Source organism: Bos grunniens, chromosome 19 (genome assembly GCF_055505025.1).
Source record: "Bos grunniens cultivar Pamir isolate PY7600 chromosome 19, Bosgru_T2T1.0, whole genome shotgun sequence".
Lineage (NCBI taxonomy): Eukaryota > Metazoa > Chordata > Mammalia > Artiodactyla > Bovidae > Bos > Bos grunniens.
In genome coordinates this window covers 17,784,671-17,803,399 of record NC_141183.1, presented here as the reverse complement: position 1 = coordinate 17,803,399, position 18,729 = coordinate 17,784,671, and the positions used below count along the sequence as shown (strand labels likewise).

The following is an 18,729-nucleotide window of genomic DNA, read 5'->3' as shown; positions in this document are numbered from 1 at the left end:
ATTTTACATAGGGGCTCAGAAACCTTAAAGGGAGTGGTATTGGTACCGGTGGTCAGTTGGGCGATTGGTGAGTCGTGGGCTCGGGCGAGAGGGCTGTGGCACTCAAGGGCTGGGTGGGTTCTCGCAGCTTCAGAGAAAGGGAGGCTGGAGAGCAGCGGGTTGCCTGCAGAAACGGGTGGGTCTCCCTGTCTCTTCGCACTCTGTAGGGCAGGGGCTGGGGGACTCTAGAGGCTTGGCTAGTCCGCTATGGGGTTTGGGGGGTCGTGGTGAGGAGGCGCCTTCGCTTTCTCGAGGGCCCGCAGGTCGAGAGGAAGCGGCCTAGCAGCTGGGCAGAAAGGACACTCGGGCGCGTTCCCCGGGGGGACCCAGCGCGCGTGCCCGCCGGCTGCGCACGCCCACTTGGTCACCCGCGCTGGTTCGCGTCCTGGAGATCTCCCCGCAGTTCTCCCTGATGGACAGTTGGTGCTTGTGTTAGAGGAAGGCGAGCGTGCCAGAGAGGCGCCGGGGTCGGCGGCGTCTTCCAGAGGGTCTCTAGCAGCCCAGCGGGCTTTGGGCGTCTGAAGCTAGGATGTGTACTGTGCTGTTGGGAGGAGGAATCGAGTGTTTGCTTCATAGGACATCTTAAATGTACCTCCCCTTCCGCAAAATGTTCCTCACGGTTTTTCACATCTGTGAGATTTGTCTTTTTCTCTAAAACAAAGACAAGGAATCTTTAACTTTGTCGCCCACAGGATTTTGAGTGCTGCAATGCATTGGACTTCTGTATGCTTTCTGTATGGCCTCCTATGAATAACTAAAGCATTTATTATCATTCTTTGGTTGTAGCAGCTTCCCTGTATCTAATTTTTGTTCAGGTTAAATGCTCTGCTCCTTTTCTCATGTCTTAGGATTAAATGTGTGCTTGGACATCATCCATGAAGTTTAGCAACTGTAGGACACGACTAAATTTCAGAGGTGGGGCTTCTGGAATTTGGTGACCTCACCTCTAAGGTCCCTAGGGAACTGATGAATGGGAGATGGACTGTCCTTGTTCCCTCTCACCTCTGCTCTGCCAAGGAGTAAAATTTCCCCATAATTAGCAGTTTAAAGGGAAACAGGATTTTTTATTTTTCTTTGAAGAATCTTTGTAGACTTCAGTAACAAGGTTAGAGTTGTAGTCAGTACTACTTTTTAGTGGAGGATAATTGCTCTACAGTATTGGACAGTACTACTTTTAAGTCTGTAATTAGAATGTCAAGCCCACACTTCAAATAGGCTGATCTGTTGAGATTAAAGATGTAAATTTCTGCAAAGCTAATCTGAACAACAAATTTGTCTTGACTGTTGCCTTCCTTTATAGAGTCTCTCATGTATTCTACTGAAAAATAAAATATTGAACATTTTTACAGTTATATGTCAATATGTTGTTGTTCAGTAGCTAAGTCATGTCTTGATTCTTTTTGAACCCATGGACTGCAGCACGCTAGGCTTCCCTGTCTTTCAGTGTCTCCCAGAGTTTGCTCAAACTCATGTCCACTGAGTCCCTGATGCCATCCAACCATCTCATGCTCTGTTGCCCCCTTCTCCTCCTGCCCTCAATCTTTCCCAGCATCAGGGTCTTTTCCAACCAGTCACCTCTTTGCATCAGGTGGCTAAAGTATTGGAACTTCAACTTCAGCATCAGTCCTTCCTTTGAATAACCAGGGTTGATTATTGCAATTATCTTTGGAGGAGTGATAATTGGGAAGATGCACAAGGAGATCTGGGTCGATGATAATCATCTTTTTTTGATTTGGTTCATGACATTTCACTGAACTCTATGTTATCATGTATGTTTATATCTATGTAAATTATGTTTCAAAAGCTAATAATTAACAGTAAGGTGATCCTGTTGGTGGGAATATAAATTGCTACAGCCACTATGAAGAACAGTATGGAGGTTCCTTAAAAAACTAAAAACAAAGCTACCATATGATCTAGTAATCCTACTGCTGGGCATATACCCTGAGAAAACCATAATTGAAAAAGACACATCTTCCCTCGATGTTCATTGCAGCCCTGTTTACAATAGCTAGGACGTGGAAGCAACCTAAATGTCCATTGACAGATGAATAGATAAAGAAGCTATGGTACATGTATACAATGGAATATCACTCAGCCATAAAAGTGAACGAAATTGGGTCATTTCTAGTGATATGGATGGACCTGGAGTGTTATACAGAGTGATGTAAGTCAGAAGGAGCAAAAAAACAAATATTGGGAAAAAAAAAGACAAATATTGTAAATTAATGCATATATGTCGAATCTAGAAAAATGGTGCAGATGAATCTGTTTGCAGGGCAGGAATAGAGACACAGATTTAGAGAATGGACATGCACATGGGGAAGGGGAGGGTAGAGCCAGTTGGGAGGCTGAAATGACATATGTACCATGTGTAAGATAGCTAGCTAGTGGGAAGTTGCTGTAAAGCACAGGGAGCTTAGCTTGGTGCTGTGTGATGATGGAGAGGGATGGGATGGGGGATGGAGGGAGGCCCTAGAGGAGGGAATATATATGTACAGCAGGAACTAATGCAACATTGTAAAGCGACTATACTCTACTAAAAAAAGAAAATGTAATTTTTTAAAAAGTGAGGCGATGGTCAACACTGGGTGCTGTGGCCTCTCCCCCAGTCTTTACCTGATTAATTTCTTTGTTAGCCATGCAGTTTCCCAGTGCTGTTATTTCCTCACCTCTGAAATTTTTTAGGTTCTTTTTTGGGTCTTGATACTGTCTACTGGCCAAAGGCAACTATTAGATTTCTAAGAGGTGTTGATATCTAACCTGCCTTAACGAGTTTGCTTCACTGTGTGTAGAATAGACTGGTTCTCTGCTTCATAAGTTCTCATTTCAGAAGTATTAGTTGTATCTGTGGTGGCATTGCTTCCATACTTAGGGTGACAAAAGCCTGCCACCATTGAGACTGGGCTTCCCATACCCCACTTGGATGCTGCAGTGGAAAAGTGAATTTTTTGGCAAGGCATCAAACGGCTTAGTTGAGTTTCCCCTATGAAACCAAGATACTCAGCTCCTTCCTAGCCAAACTATACTTGAAATTGTTGAAGTTTTGCTAGGAGCCACCTCCAGTGGAGGCTCGTATTTCGTGTGTATGTCTCGTATTTGTGTGTCCATATCTCTGCAAAGAACCATTCTTTGACTTGCCTTTCTTTTCCTTCAGGTCACAGAATTCAGTAACAATGGGGAACGTTTTTGAAAAATTGTTTAAAAGTCTCTTTGGGAAAAAGGAGATGCGGATTCTTATGGTGGGTTTGGATGCCGCTGGAAAAACCACCATCTTGTACAAACTGAAGCTGGGAGAGATTGTGACTACCATCCCCACGATAGGTATGTTAACGGCCTGAGACAGGACCAGTGTTCACTGCAGTATGTTGTGCTTTTACAAGCTTCTTGTGTTGCTGAATTCTTACTTTAGAGAATCTTGTCCGCCTCATAAACTTCTTGAGGCCAAAACCGGGTAATATACGATTTCCTAATTGCTTCCTGGTATCTCTGGCACATTGCTAGGTTTATAGGAGAGTCATACAAACAGATTTAGGTGGAACAAATTTAACCCTGTCCACTTGACCAAAAAAAAAAAAAAGGAAAAGAGAATGATGATTAAAATCAATCTTTCTTCCAGGAGCCTTTCCAAGTGGAAGCGTCTCTCCACGCCAAGTATGTTCCTGGCATTTAAAGATGTAGTGTGGAAAAAAGAGAAGGACATGGCATGGTTTTTTTCCCCTTCACTTTGGCTCACACCAGCTACTTGAGGTGGTGGCCCACCGATGAATCTGACTTGTTCCATTGCTGGAGGACAGTCTGACGGTGTAGTTAGTCCTGCAAACCAGCTCTGTGTTTTGTCGGCCATTTACAGCTTTTGCAAAGGCAGTTTTGGCAGAACTTAGTCTGTGCCTCCTGAGCTGCCTCTAAATCCAAACTCCTGAGTGAGAGTGGGCTCCCCAGGGGGGCATGTGAATGTCATTAGTGTTCTGAAAGTTGGATTAGGCACAGGAACCAACTGAGCAACTTCAGAGATTGCAACATTTAAATGAGGAGGAAACCAAACAGAGAAAATGCTCATACCCATAGCTGTAAAAAATGTTATTAGTCCAAAAAGGAAATAGGATAATTACTTGTTTTTCTCCTTTCATAAAAATAATTCATCCTTCTGTAATGTCATACATACAGAAAAAATTTAAACAAATGTTAAAAAAAAACAAAACACCTGTGATTTTGGTGAATATCTTTTTTTGTTTTAATTTATTTTTGGCTGCACTGGGTCTTCATTGCTGAGCACATTCTAGTTGCAACAAGCGGGGGCTGCTCTCTGGTTGTGGTGCTCGGACTTACTACAGCGGCTTCTCTTGTCGCGGAGCACGGGCTCTGGAGCATGGGCTTCGTAGTTGTGGCACGTGGGCTTAGTTGCTCCAAGGCATGTGGGATTGTCCCAGACCAAGGATCAAACCCACGACCCTTGCATTGGCAGGTGGATTCTTAACCTCTAGACCACTGAAAGTTTGCTACTGTAAGCCGTGTGTTATGCCAGGATCCGTGACCTCCAGAGAAGAGGATTTCAATCCGGGATCAGAGACAAGGCTTGACTACTTGGAGCCTTTTGTGTAGCAAAGTTTCATTAAGGTATAACAGAGACAGGGAAAGCTTCTGACATAGATATCAGAAGGGGACAGAAAGAGTGCCCCCTTGCTAGTTTTTAGCAAGGCATTTTATGTCTGTTGGCAAGCTTCTAATCCGATAAGAGAGACACCTCAAGGCTGAGGGAGTTTCACCAGGCCCCTGTCCCACAGTATGCATATTTGAGATAGAATGGCAAAAGGTATGTCATCCCCAATCATAAATAACTGACATGAATACTGGTTTGTTGAGCCATTATCAACCCAAGGTTTGAGAAAAGAAAAAAAAGGTTAGTCTTAGGCAGAACCAGTTTCATCAACAGAGAAGGAAAAAAAAAGTCTGCCACTTGCAGTTTATTTCCTCCTGCCGCACGGGAACCTCTGGCCTCCCTACCTGTTACCCTCTCACCAGGGAAGTCCTGGTGAATATCTCTGTGAAGTCATATGTGTGCTGTTTTCCAGCTTCCTCTGCATTACACAGCATCTTTGGTTCTCTTCTATGTCTTTACCTCTCTGTGGAATGCTTTCCTACCTTCTTCCTTACCACACCCACAACCCCCACCCCCCCACCCCCGCCCACCCCGACCCCACCGCTTATGTAGCTAAATGTCAGCTTATTCTTTCAGTCTCAGTTTAAGCAGCATTTCTCAGGGATCCCTTTTCTGGTCCCTTGGATGGTTTTCCCCTGTTGTAAGTTTCCATAGCAACCTGAACTTCTGAGTAACTCTCAGCACATTTGTCATTGCTCACTCACTGCCTCTCTTCCAAAAGCGTAAATAAGAGCAGGAGTCATGTCTGCCTTGTTCACCGCTGTTCTCAAGTGCCTAGCAAATTGCCTGGCACATGGTGGATGTCCGGTAAACATTTGGTGAATGGATTGAATACCGGTCTTGCGGTACATCATTGAACTAATGGCCCCCAGTGAATCATGCCCCTCAGTAGCCACAGCCTTCACAGTCCCCTTCCACAGTGATACTGGGCATGGCCATATGACATGCTTTGGCCAAGGGCACATCAGCAAATGTGATTCACACAGAGATTGGATAAGAGCTTGTGCCTTGGGGTTTGCCCTTTTGGAACACTACCACCACCACATGAGGGAGCTCAGTGCTTCTTGAAAATAAAAAGATCACCTGGAGAAGAGAAGTCCAGCCTACCCCCCAGAGGACTCTGCAAGAGGAAGCCCAGGCAACCTACTGAATTGGGGAGGGGGGAGAATCATTGTTCTAAGCCGTGTTCTAAATAAATCATTGTTCTAAATAATAACCAATACAGATCAACCTCCAGTTTTAGTAACTAGATAGTATGTGGCTCTGTGTTTAACAAATTTCCACTGATGGATGATTAGGTTATGTGCAACAGTTCTCTGTAAACGATCCTGATCATTCGAAGACCAGTCAAACGTGGCTGAGCTCACTAAGGAGATTGAAAAGGTACAGCCAGAGAAACATAAGGAAAATGGGAAGCCAGGGAAGAGTTTCAAGGAGGGAATGAACAGTAGTGTCAGATATAAAATCAAATTATGTAAGCACTGGAGAGCTGTTGATGGATTTCTCAACCTTGCTGACCTCAGTGAAACCATAAAGCATGGTGAAGCAGAACTAAGGTGTAACGGCTGAGAGGTAACAAAGTTTGACTTTAAAAGGGAGAAAGGGGTGGTTGCAGGTGATGACGTGGAGTCAAGGAAGGGTTTCTTTGAAGAATGTACTTTTACATCCTAAGCCTGCTGAGGAGAATAGGTTGGAGATTTCAAATGGGGCAGAGAAGAGCAGTAGTAGAAGGTTCCAGACAGCACGGGTGGACCAGATCCAGCACATGGGTGGATGGAATCAGCATTAGCTGCTTCCTTGTTCAAGAGGGAGGGAGAGAAGTGTGGATGAAGCGGTAAGTGGGTTTCTGTGGTGTGTGGTGGGAGGCAGAAAGCAGCCCTATTGATGGCTTCTGTTTGCTCTGAAGTCTGCTGGAAGAGCTGCTGGGAGAGGGAGAGGAGGCATCAGGTGGGAGACACCTGTCAAGATGCACAGAGAGCAAGCTGACTTAACACGGTGTGTTGTGTAAGCTGTAGATCTTTGACTGGCAAGCTGCTTCATAAACGAAAAATACTGTCCAAATGTTAGCTGAAGTTATTTTGAATTGTTGAGCCAGCAAAAGTCTGCATTAAACACTTTCCGCATCTTCCCCGTGTAGGTTTCAACGTGGAGACAGTAGAATATAAAAACATCAGCTTCACAGTCTGGGATGTCGGCGGCCAGGACAAAATCAGACCTCTGTGGCGACATTATTTCCAGAACACACAAGGTAGAGATTATCCAGTTTCTTGCCTTGCAACCATTTCTGTTAAACGCACCTAAAGATGGGTACTTGAAGCAAAACCTTGGGGCAGTCTGCTCTATCTGGACTTTCAGTCATTCCTTCTCTTTCGATGACCCACTTAAATTTACCGGGGGGTGGTGGGGGTGGTTTGAGAAGTGGTCCCTGCCTTCTTTGGAAAAATACTTGGGCTTTAATGCTTTACACAGGCATCTCCTCTTAATCCAGAACAGTTATAAAATGGTTGTCCTGATGAGTTCCATCTTTTGGTTAATTGAAAGTGCCTTAGATGAAGTACCAATTTTTAAAGGATTTGAATTCTGTAAACTCCTTAAAGCCGGTTGAGCATATCTGAAAAATCATGCCTAAGGAGAGAAAGAGATAGACAGTGATGGTTGGAACCCCCAACCCAGCATCCTGTGTGGCCATAGTCCCTCCCAGCTTCCCTGTTATCCCACAAGTACATGAACAGGCACAAATATCCTAGATCAATGCCTTGTTTCCTTATTACTGGATTTTTAAACGTTGGAGTTTTAATGTGTCCCATGTCAGTCTCTCTGAGTTTTTCCATTGATTATATTTTGGATAACCTTATAGATATTGCCTATCCAGAGATCCATAAGCTGTTCAGATAGTTTTTACACCCTCATTCTCAAACCATCTGGCATCCACATACTCATTTCAGAATTTACTTGGAGTCTTTTCATTTTGAAAATTCTACTACTGATAGTGGGTGTTTTCAGTGCATATGTTTCATAGTAATGACCCATATTTGTCGGTCTTTTCAGTCCAAATACCCAGGTCGACCACCCCTTTATATTGTATATCATTATTTTAGTGATGACCTTTAACACTTAAGTCTGTTTGTAGTTATTGCCTCAACCTGTAGATTTAGAACGTCTTTCCTCAGAATAGTGCATTTATCTTTTCTTTTTTCACTTTTGTTAGTGGGAAATTGAAAATAAAAAACAAAGAAGATACATAACACATCCCCATGTACCCATTACACCCAGCTTCAAAAGTTATCAGCATTTTGCCCAGAGTGCGTGATAGCAAATGATGTCTCTTACTCATCGTCCTTCAGTGTTTATTTTAAACTGATAAAAGTTTTTGATTTCAATATTTATTTGGCTGAGCCAGGTCTTCCTGCAGCCCACAGGATCTTCAGTTGCAGCATGCAAACTGTTAATTGTGGCACATGGGATCTAGTTCCATGACCAGGGATCAAACCCAGTCCCCCGCATCGGGAGCATGGAATCTTAGCTACTGGCCCACCATAGAAGTCCCTAAAGCTTTTTTTTTTTTGCATTATCCCACTTCCAAAATTAATATCCTTTCTTTACTGTCTGGTACCCAGCTCTTGGGGGATTCCCTGGTGGCTCAGACAGTAAAGAGTCTGGTCTGCCTGCAATGCAGGAGACCAGGATTCAATCCCTGGGTCGGGAAGATTCTGCTGGAGAAGGAAATGGCAACCCACGCCAGTATTCTTGCCTGGAAAATCCCATGGGTGGAGGAGCCTGGCAGGCTGTAGTCCATGGGGTCACAGAGGGACACGCCTGAGCGACTTCACTTTTACCCAGTCCTTGTTCAGGTTTCTCCAGTCCACATTTGACTTGTTTGCATTGGGAATCAAAGTTTACACATTGCATTTCATTGTCACGTCTCTTTAGTCTCTTATTCTACAGCAGTTTATCCCTCCACTGTTTTCTGTCTTTCCATCTGCATTTATTAGCTGAAATCCTTCTAAATAAAGAATTCTTTTATCAAATATTTGGTTTCTCTGAAATATAGTTTATATAAGAAAGGCAGAAAAAAGATATAATTCTTTCCCTTTATTGATTTTCGGAGAAACAGTTTGATGACCGTAGCAGCCTTCCATGATGTTAGTGTTAGTCAGTAGTGTCCAAGTCTTTGTGACTACGTGGTCTGTGGCCTGCCAAGCTCCTCTGTGCATGGAATTCTCCAGGCATGGAATTCTTCCCTGATGACGCTTAGATTTTTATGTTTTACGCTTCAATCTGTTGCAGACAGTATACGTTTTGACACTTAGTTGTTGCTGTTGAATCACTAAATTGTGTCCAACTCTTCTGCAACCCCCATGGACTGTAGTCTGCCAGGCTTCTTTATCCGTGAGATTTCCCAGGCAAGAATACTGAAGTGGTTTGCCTCTCTCCAGGGGATCTTCCTGACCTAGGGATTGAACCCATGTATCCTACGTTGGCAGGCAGGTTCTTTACTACTGAATACCGTTTGACCAAATGTCTGGGCACCCTGTGGCCCAGTCCAGTCGACACATAAAATTAACTATCCAGAGTCCAAAATATTAGAGGTTTCATGTCCTCATTCTCTGAAGGGTTCCCTTCTCCCACCCTTTTAAAAGTTGTCACACTCAGTCAACAAGTAGAAATGCCTTTTTATTTTCAATCTTCTATTTATAGCAAGCCTAATTTTATTGAGTTTCAATAGCCATTGCTTTGATGGTAGGGAACTGGCTATATTCTAGGACCTTCGAGTGGGTGGTTTGGACTCTTGATAAAATAAGCAAATGGGGCCTCTTTGAAGAATGGATTTTCTGTTTGAGTTGGTGAGTTCAAACATTGCAGCCACTAGTAATCTTAGATGTTGCCCTTATTTTTCCTGCACCTTTGCAAGAGACAGGCTCACTTTTTTATTTTAAATTTTCTTCTCCATCAGTATGTTGAGCAGAACAGACTTAATGATAGCTTAGCTCTCAATTAAGATAGTTAAGTAGGTGTAGATTGGAATGTGAACTATTTATGGGATTTCTTAGTTGATTTATCACGTGTGCTCAGTCGCTCAGTTGTGTCCAACTCTGTGACCCCATGGACTGTAGCCCACCAGCTTCCTTGTCCATGGAAATCCCCAGGCAAGAATGCTGGAGTGGGTTGCCATTTCCTGCTCCAGGGGATCTTCCGACACAGGGATTGAACCCGTGTCGCTTGTGTCTCCTGCGTTGGCAGGTGGATTTTCTTAGAGAAGGCATAAAATAGTGCATTCGATAGGCCATTAGTTGTGATGTGGAAAGATTTTTCTCCTTGATTTAGGTTCAGGTATTTGAATTTGCTAAATAGCAATGTATTTATATGGTTTAAAATTTAAAGAAGTGAAAATACACAGTGCAGAGTCACCACCTCATTCCTGCCCCCAAACCACCCGGTTCCTCTTCCCATTTTTATTTCTTGTTTATCTGTCCAAAGATATTTTATGCGTATACAGCCAGTTGTGGATACATATTTCTACCCACTTCTAAAAACAAATCACAGCACACTATTCATTGGTAATTTTACCTTTTTTTAGGTTTTCTTAGTTCAGATGTGTAGTGAGTCTGGTGCTGGTTCTTTTGTTTCTCACACAAGGATCTAAATAAAAAGAATATAAAATGGGACCTAATATTTATAAACCTTTATTTTTTATTGGGAATGGCCAATGAATCATATGTCAGCTTCTCCCCTGTCGGTTTTGCATGGGAGACTAAGGGTCTCCTAAGAATTCAGGAAAACCGCCTTTGCTCAGCTGTGATCGGAGTCCAGAGACTTACTGGCAGCCTATCAAGTCTTTGAGGGGAGTTTTGAACATTCTGCATTTTTTGGGTCTGATGTGATGTAACGGACATGACTTTGACTCTCATGTAAGCCCCAGACAGAAGCTGTGGGTACTCCCGTCTGCTGGAATGGGCTGTTCCGGGCAGCTGGTCAGGCAGCTGTTGGGTGGGCCTGGGAAGCGTGGGGGTGTCAGGGGTTGGGGAAGGGGTGTGTGGAAAGGGCCGAGGGCCAGCACAAGTTTTCCCTCCTAGACACAGTGGTGAGGTCTCAGTGTGAAAAGGAACCCGGAGGTCATCTCATTCCACTACCCTTTTCCCACCAGCAGAGTCCCTTCTGTGGGCTCCTGCAAGTGGCCACTGAAGCTGCTCACAAGTATCTCCAGTGAGGGGCAGGCCTCTTGAGGCAGCCCACGGCACCTGCAGTTCTGTTAACTCTTTTTTTTTTAAACTTTTTTAATTTTTAAAAATTTATTTACTTCTTTGGCTGCATCAGGTCTTAGTTGTCGCTTACGGGATCTTCGTTACGTCACGTGGGTCTTTCATTCTCTCTAGTCATGCCGCGAGGGCTTCGTTGCTCCGTGGCGTGTGGGATCTTAGTTCCTCAACCAGGGATTGAACCTGAGTCCCCTGCATTGCAAGGCAGATTCTTCACCGCTAGACCACTAGGCAAGTCCCCTGTTGGCTCTTTATCACCTCAACCTCCTGGAGTTGTACCCACTGATCTTCCATCTACTTCCAACAAGTTGAACCTGTCTATGTCATAGCTTTTAGATACTTGAAGACAGCCATCAGTCCCCTCGGTGAGTCTTTGCTCTAGGCAAAGTACTCCCAGTTATATAAATTGTTTTTCGTATGACATAGTATCTAATTCTTTTGCCGTCCTCGTCAGTCTTTACCCTTCCAATTCGTCTGTGTCTTAGAGTGTGGGGTCAGCACCGACCACGTAACACACCCAGGATGTTCTGACTGGTGCACTGTAGCCTAGGCTTTTTTTGCCCATATTTTAGAGACTGAGCTGCTCTCTCTTCTGTTGATACAGCCTAGGGTCACTATTATTAAATGGTTCTTCTGGCAGCCACTTCCTGTTTTTGTCTGCCAAAGAGCTTATTGTCAGCTAACCACCCGGTTCTTACCGCCATTAATGTCACATGGATCACTGCTCAGAGCGTCTTCCCCTTCCTATATGTGGATTGTGTGCTGAGTTCCTCCTGGGCACCGCCTCTAGAGACCCCGTGGCCCCAGCTCTTCCACCAGCCAGTGTGGCAGTGACCAGGTCTGTGCAGGCTTCAGCCACCTTTGCTTAGATACGATGCGGCAGTCCCGTTCTTTGACCCATCTCTTGCTTCCTGGGATTTCTCTGGGCTGTAGTGTGGGATGCTGCAAAGATTTCTGACACCAGTTGCCTGGGGTTGGGCCATACTTTACAGGTTAAGGGCAGAAGACGCCCTCACTGCAGACGCCAGCTGCAAATTCAGGGCTCCCCAGACCACCCTCACTTTATTTCAGCTGTTCACAAATATGGCAGTTCCCAGGACACCACTGAGCGACTTCACTTTCACTTTTCACTTTCATGCATTGGAGAAGGAAATGGCAACCCACTCCAGTGTTCTTGCCTGGAGAATCCCAGGGACGGGGGAGCCTGGTGGGGTCGCACAGAGTCGGACACGACTGAAGTGACTTAGCAGCAGCAGCAGCAGCAGCAGTGTCCCTTAGGTTCTTTTTTTTGTTTGTTAATTGGCTGCACCGGGTCTTAGTTTCGGCATGTGGGATCTAGTTCCCAGACCAGGATCGAAACCAGGCCCCCTGCATTGGAAGCCCGGAGTCTTAACTACCAGGGAAGTCCCCCTTCAGATTCGGTCTTCATTAAAACAACTCGCAGGACTCAGATCGCTACACTTAGAGCTCCAGTTTTATTACATAGCAGAAGGATACAGATGAACCAGCCAAAGGAAGAGATGGATGTCGGGGGCGCACAAGGTTCACAGGGCTTGTGTCTCCTCTTCCCGTGGGGTCAGGGCTGTTACCCTGTGGCCCATAGAGGTGCCACATACACAGAGCATTGCCAACCAGGGAAGACTGTCTGAACATGGATGTTCGTAGATTTTTATTGGGTCTTTATCGTGTAGGCATGATGTAGAAATGAAGTAACTAAACATGAGCCTAACCTTTTCTCTCTTTATTCTTTTAAACACTTTTATTGGCGTGTAGTTGCTTCACAACCTTGTATTAGTTTTTGCTGTACAGCAAAATGTGTACATAGACTTGCATCCCCTCCCTTCTGGACTTCCTTCCGTTCGGGTGACCGCAGTGCATTAAGTAGTTGGCTGCGCTATAGAGTAGGTTCTCGATAGTTCTCTCCTTTATACATAGTATCAGTAGTGTGTATGTGTCAACCCCCACCTCCCAATTCCTGCCCCTTCTCCCCCCTTGGTATCCATATATTTGTTTTTTATATCTGTGTGTCTATGTCTGCCTTGCCAGTAGGATCATCTATACCATTTTTCTAAATTCCACATATATACATTAATGTACAGTATTTGTTTTTCTTTCTGACTTACTTCATTCTATATGACAACCTCCAGGTCCATGTTTCTACAAACGAGCCCGTTTTATTCCTTTTTATGGCTGAGTAATATTCCATTGTATGTATATATCGCATCTTCTTTATCCCTTTCTGGGTTAATGAGCATTTAGGCTGTTTCCATGTCCTGGCTATTGTAAATAGTGCTGCAGTCAACATTGGGGTACGTGTGTCTTAAATTACAGTTTTCCCTGGGTATATGCCCAGTAGTGAGATTGGTGGGTCATATCGTAGTTCTGTTTTTAGTTTTTTAAGGAATCTCCATGCTGTTTTCCATAGTGGCTGTATTCTCTGTCTACTCTTGTTACTGTTGATCTGTTGAGGGGCCATGGTGCCTCTGAAAAAGGCTGGTGGGGTGTCCAGCAGGCTCCCCAACTCTGGAGATTCTATATATGCTTCCGTATTGATTGCTTTCGGTGAAGCCACACATGTAAGCAGGCAGAGGCTGTCAGGACGTGTGAACAGCTACCCTCCCCAGGTTCAGATTACTAACACGCTGCTGCTTTCCATTCAGGTCTGATTTTCGTGGTCGACAGTAATGACAGAGAGCGGGTCAATGAAGCCCGAGAAGAACTAACCAGAATGTTAGCTGAAGACGAGCTCAGAGATGCGGTCTTATTGGTGTTTGTAAATAAACAGGTATGTCACTAGCTTTCTGAATCCTGGGACTGGATTCGCTTTAAAAATAGAGATATTTAATTAGCTGCCTGCCTTCCTCTCGCCAGTCCCGCCCATAACCTTCCCCTTCACCTCCTTTTTAGTTTGGGTCTTACATTCGTTCACTCGCTCAGCAAACATCCACTGAGCATTCACTAAGATCCAGGCATTGTTTGGGGTATTGGTGATTCAGCAGTGAACCAGACAGACAGAAATCCCTGAGCCCATGGAGTTTGCATTCCTAGTGGGTAGAGCGTCAGTGTCAGTCAGTAACAGATATGTCCTATGTCTGGGGGGGAGTCAAGGGAGAAGGGGCAGGTGTGGAGAAGGATCAGAGGGCCCCTCTGATAAGAGGACGTTTGATCAGATGACACCTAGCTGCCATATAGCATAGGGAGCTGAGCTCAGGTCAGCACTCTGTGATGACTTAGGAAGGTGGGGTGGGGTGGGGGTGGGGTGGGAGGGAGGGCATATATGTATACATACAGCTGATTCATATCATTGTACAGCAGAAACTAACACCACATTGTAAAGCAATTACACTCCATTTAAAAAATAAATAAGCTATAAGCATATGTTGTACAACACAAGGAATACAGCCTATATTTTATAATAAGTATAAATGGAGTATAACTTTTAAAATTGTGAATTATTGTATACCTGTAAGCTATATAATCGGAGAAGGCAATGGCAACCCACTCCAGTGTTCTTGCCTGGAAAATCCTATGGACGGAGGAGCCTGGTAGACTGCAGTCCATGGGGTCACTAAGAGTCAGACATGACTGAGCGACTTCATTTTGAATTTTCACTTTCATGCATTGAAGAAGGAAATGGCAACCCACTCCAGTGTTCTTGCCTGGAGAATCCCAGGGACTGGGGAGCCTGGTGGGCTGCCGTCTGTGGGGTCGCACAGAGTCGGACACGACTGAAGCGACTTAGCAGCAGCAAGCTATATAGTCGGAGAAGGCAATGGCAACCCACTCCAGTACTCTTGCCTGGAAAATCCCATGGATGGAGGAGCCTGGTAGGCTGCAGTCCATGGGGTCGCTAAGAGTTGGACACGACTGAGCAACTTCACTTTCACTTTTCACTTTCATGCATTGGAGGAGGAAATGGTAACCCACTCCAGTGTTCTTGCCTGGAGAATCCCAGGGATGGCAGGGCCTGGTGGGCTGCTGTCTATGGGGTTGCACAGAGTCAGACACGACTGAAGCGACTTAGCAGCAGCAGCAAGCTATATAATATTGTACATCAACTATATTTTAATAAAAAAAAAAGACGACCCCTGAAGGCCCTCAGGAAGGGAGCCAGACTGTTCTAGGAAGAGCAAGGCAGCCAGTGCAGCTGGGGTGGAGTGGTGTGGGGTGGGGGTCAGCAAAGGGGGAGATGAAATTGGATGATATGGGGCCAGTCCTTGAGGAAACTCGGCTTCCGTGTAAATAACACAAAGCAGTAAAAGTGGGGCTGGGAGGAAGATGTGGAACCATCCAGCCTCAGGACAAGAAGCTGAAGTAAGGGTGGAGAAGAAGGTGGAATCCTGTGGAAGTTGCCAGCCTGAGATAAACAGTCAGGTTTTGATGCATTTCCCCCTACTTTCTCCTTCACGAATACATTCGTTATGTAATTGAGATCTTACCATTTTGACAGTGTTGCGTCCTGTTTCATCATTTCAGATTTATCAGAGGCATGTTCTCTCATCTAGCTCTTTGTAAGCACTATTTTAAATGGTGGGCGCATCATCATTCACTTGGCCATTACCCCACCGTTAGACTGGATGTCAGTTTGAGGTTCATTAGTGCACGTGGACTTTGATAAAAGAAAACGTTTGTTCTTTTTAATTATAGAACCAGGACACGTTCAGGGTATAGATCCACAGACAACTCACAGTATCGAGTGAAACATTCTAGCCCCGCTTTTCAGGATAAAACCATTGTTAAATTCCTTACATCTCTCTCCAGAGCTTATTCTGCATTCTGTTTTGCAACCTGCTTCTTAGCATATCTTTGATGTCCTTCCAAATCATTGTCTAGATCTACTTTGTTCTTTTTTTTTTCTTTTTTGGCCGCGCTTCGTGGCATGTGGGATCGTATTTCCCACATCAGGGATCAAAACCTGTAGCCCCTGCATTGGAAGCTTGGAGTCTTAACCACTGGACTGCCAGGAAAGTCCTCAGATCTACCTTGTTCTTTCATGCTAATTTATTAAAATTCGGTTTCAGCTTACTACATGCTAGACACAGTTCTAGGCACTAGGAATACGTCAGAGAACAAGATAGACAGAGATTGCTTCCACGGTAAAACTTGCATTCTAGTTACAGGAGGCAGGTAATAAACATACTAAGTCAGTCAGTTTTGTAATACAGTAAACTTGCGGTGAGGGCTATATTTAAAACAATGAAGCAGGACCATCAGGAGGGGTCACGGGGGCACAAAGACCTTGCAGAGCGTCCTGAGAACTTGGGCTCTTTACACTGAGAGAGACAAAGCTGTCGAAGGGTGTTAATAGAAGGAAGGACTTGATCTGACTTCACGGACTGCCAGGTTGAGGATAGACTTTTCAGGGAGGAAGAGCAGAATCGAGGAGACCAACTCAGAAGTAATTTCAGTACTCCAAGTGAGAAGCAGTCAGACTCTAAATATGTTTTGCAGGTAGAGCCAATGGTCTTTCCCAGCGTGGAACTGTGAGAGTGGAGAGAAAGAGAGGGAAGGAAAAATTAAGGGCTATTTGAAGGTTTGAGGCCTGAGCTTCTAGGCGGCCAGAGATAAGACTGTGGGTTAAGGGCAGGTGTTGGGGAAGAGCATGGTATTTCATTACGTGGACGGAACATGGCTGAACTGACTTCTGAATATTCTCTTCCAAGGATCTTCCCAATGCTATGAACGCAGCAGAGATAACAGACAAGCTTGGCTTACATTCCCTCCGCCAGAGAAACTGGTACATTCAGGCTACTTGCGCCACCAGTGGAGATGGGCTTTATGAAGGCCTGGACTGGCTCTCCAACCAGCTCAAAAACCAGAAGTGACGGGAGGTGCCGCGCTCCCCGTGCGTCGTGGCAAAGTCAGCTGGCCTCTTGTGTGTGCGTGTGTGCGTGTGAGGAGCCGAGTGTGGGTGTGTGGCGGGCGTGGGAGCAGCTTTCTCACATAGTGCCTTATACACGCTCTAAAGAAACCAGTCTTACATGTTAAGAACAACCAGTGTTACATTTTCTACACTACCTTCCATTTCAGTAGCTTTGATGACCAGTTTTGCAGTTCATGGGGGAGTCCATGGGGGCGTCCCAAGGGCTCCCCCATGCCCGAGAGCCGGACTGGTCTTTGTGACGGGCAAGTTGGGGGAGGGTGGGCTGTGGACTGCCTTCACTTGTGTGATCTTGGCTCAGGCCTGGGGTCTCTGCACACCCGGGGATCCTGTTAGACTCTGGCATCCTTTTGTTAAAAAAAAAAAGAAGGCTCAAATTAAAAAGGCCCTTGCTTACCACAGATACAAAGTTCAGATCTGAACTTATTTTCTAGCCCAGAGGTCTTGGTTTAATGTACGTTACTGAGAGAAATCAGTGATCTTATTCTATGAGAAGAAAAAAAAAACCCATAACACTAGACCCTGTAACACTAGAAAATCATTGAATCCTTCCTTCCTTTGACTCTTATTTGCCAAATGGAGACCCTCTGGGGTGGGCACCCAGCGCGTGGCAAGGCTCTTTGCCAGGGATGCCCCGCCACGCCCCAGGCTGGGTTAAGGAGGGGCGATGCCTTCGTGTTCCTCGTCACCTCTCTGAGGCTGCTGCCCAGACTCCTCTGCTCTGCACCGAATGTTCTCCGCCTGAAGCAGGAGCTTGGCTCCCCAGATGGAAGCAGAGCCATGTACAGTATGTCAGTCCAACTTGCAGTTTGGGTTAGCTGCTCTTTGTAGAACCACACACCCAGGAGTTCTGAGAGTTTGTGAGAGAATCAAGGGGTTAAATTTGGGCAACGAGACGCCCGGCAGCCAAGTTGGTTGGTGCTAAATTTTGCCATGAAGGATGTCTCATCCAGGCCACTCTCCGTGGCACTGGGACTCCCTCTTCTGGTTGGCAATCATGGAATTTTCCATGCCATGGAATCATGGCAAACGTGGAAACGTGCTCTATGTTATCCTCAAAATAGAGGTAACAACGGCCCGGAAACGAGCTGGGTTTGCTCAGTAGTCTAGAGCTGTTTTGTCCAGACAGCTGTTGCCCAAATTTGTACCTAAGCTCTTCCACTCCTACCTTTTAAAGTTGCTTTTTCAAAAAAAACAAAACTCTTCGTTTTAAATTACAGAGGAGGAGAGTGTAAAATGAATTTTAACAAAAGTAAACCTTGTTGATAACCACGAAGTTGCTATGACTCGGAAGAAATGTCATGATGTGATCAATGTGAGTGTAATGTTTTTCCTTAAGACATTGACTTTAAAGAATGTTCCTTGCAGTACTGGCAACAAAGTCCAGATTTGATTTTTTAAACCATGCAATTAAGTCCTGAGAAATATTTAGATTGTGCGCCTCGAATTGGCAGGGAGTGTGTCTTACACTTTTGTATTTATGCTTAGTGCGTGTGCCCGGTACCGTGCTGGGCCTCATCAAATACTTGTTGATTGGTTGGACAATAAAGACTTGCTTTGGAAGGAGGAGAGGACAGCCATGTGCTTGCGGATGTCTTGAGCGTCTTTAAAATTCCTTCCCCTCTCCATCTCAGCAGACTTGCTGTTAAAAACCCCCAGGGCACTTGTACAAGAGGCAAAACATCCCAGAGTGCTGTCTGGGCCCTCCTGCCTTCAGCAGTGCTCCTCATTCTTACCTTCCATGATTCTTGGAAGTACTGAGGTCTTTCTCTGAATCTGGAGCTGATGATTTATGGTTAGTGGATCAGTGGAGGCACTTCAGTGCAGTGCCTTTGAGCAAAGGCTTGGGTCCCTGAAAGCCATATTCACATCCCACCTGTGTCCTCACTCCT

At 45.1% G+C, this 18,729-nt stretch overlaps 1 protein-coding gene across 2 annotated transcripts; it reads left to right on the top strand.

The window, feature by feature from the left end:
• Positions 1-18,404, top strand: LOC147351418 (ADP-ribosylation factor 2). Of its 2 annotated transcripts, none has more exons than XM_086357206.1 (5): positions 1-67; positions 3,197-3,363; positions 6,837-6,947; positions 13,617-13,741; positions 16,620-18,404. In XM_086357206.1, exons 2-5 carry the CDS (start codon positions 3,216-3,218, stop codon positions 16,779-16,781), a joined length of 546 nt encoding a protein of 181 aa, XP_086213332.1. In that variant the 5' UTR covers positions 1-67; positions 3,197-3,215; the 3' UTR covers positions 16,782-18,404. The 2 variants fall into 2 exon arrangements, with proteins under 2 accessions (XP_086213332.1, XP_086213333.1); XM_086357207.1 differs by having other exon boundaries at positions 1-175.
• Positions 18,405-18,729: the final 325 nt, after the last annotated feature.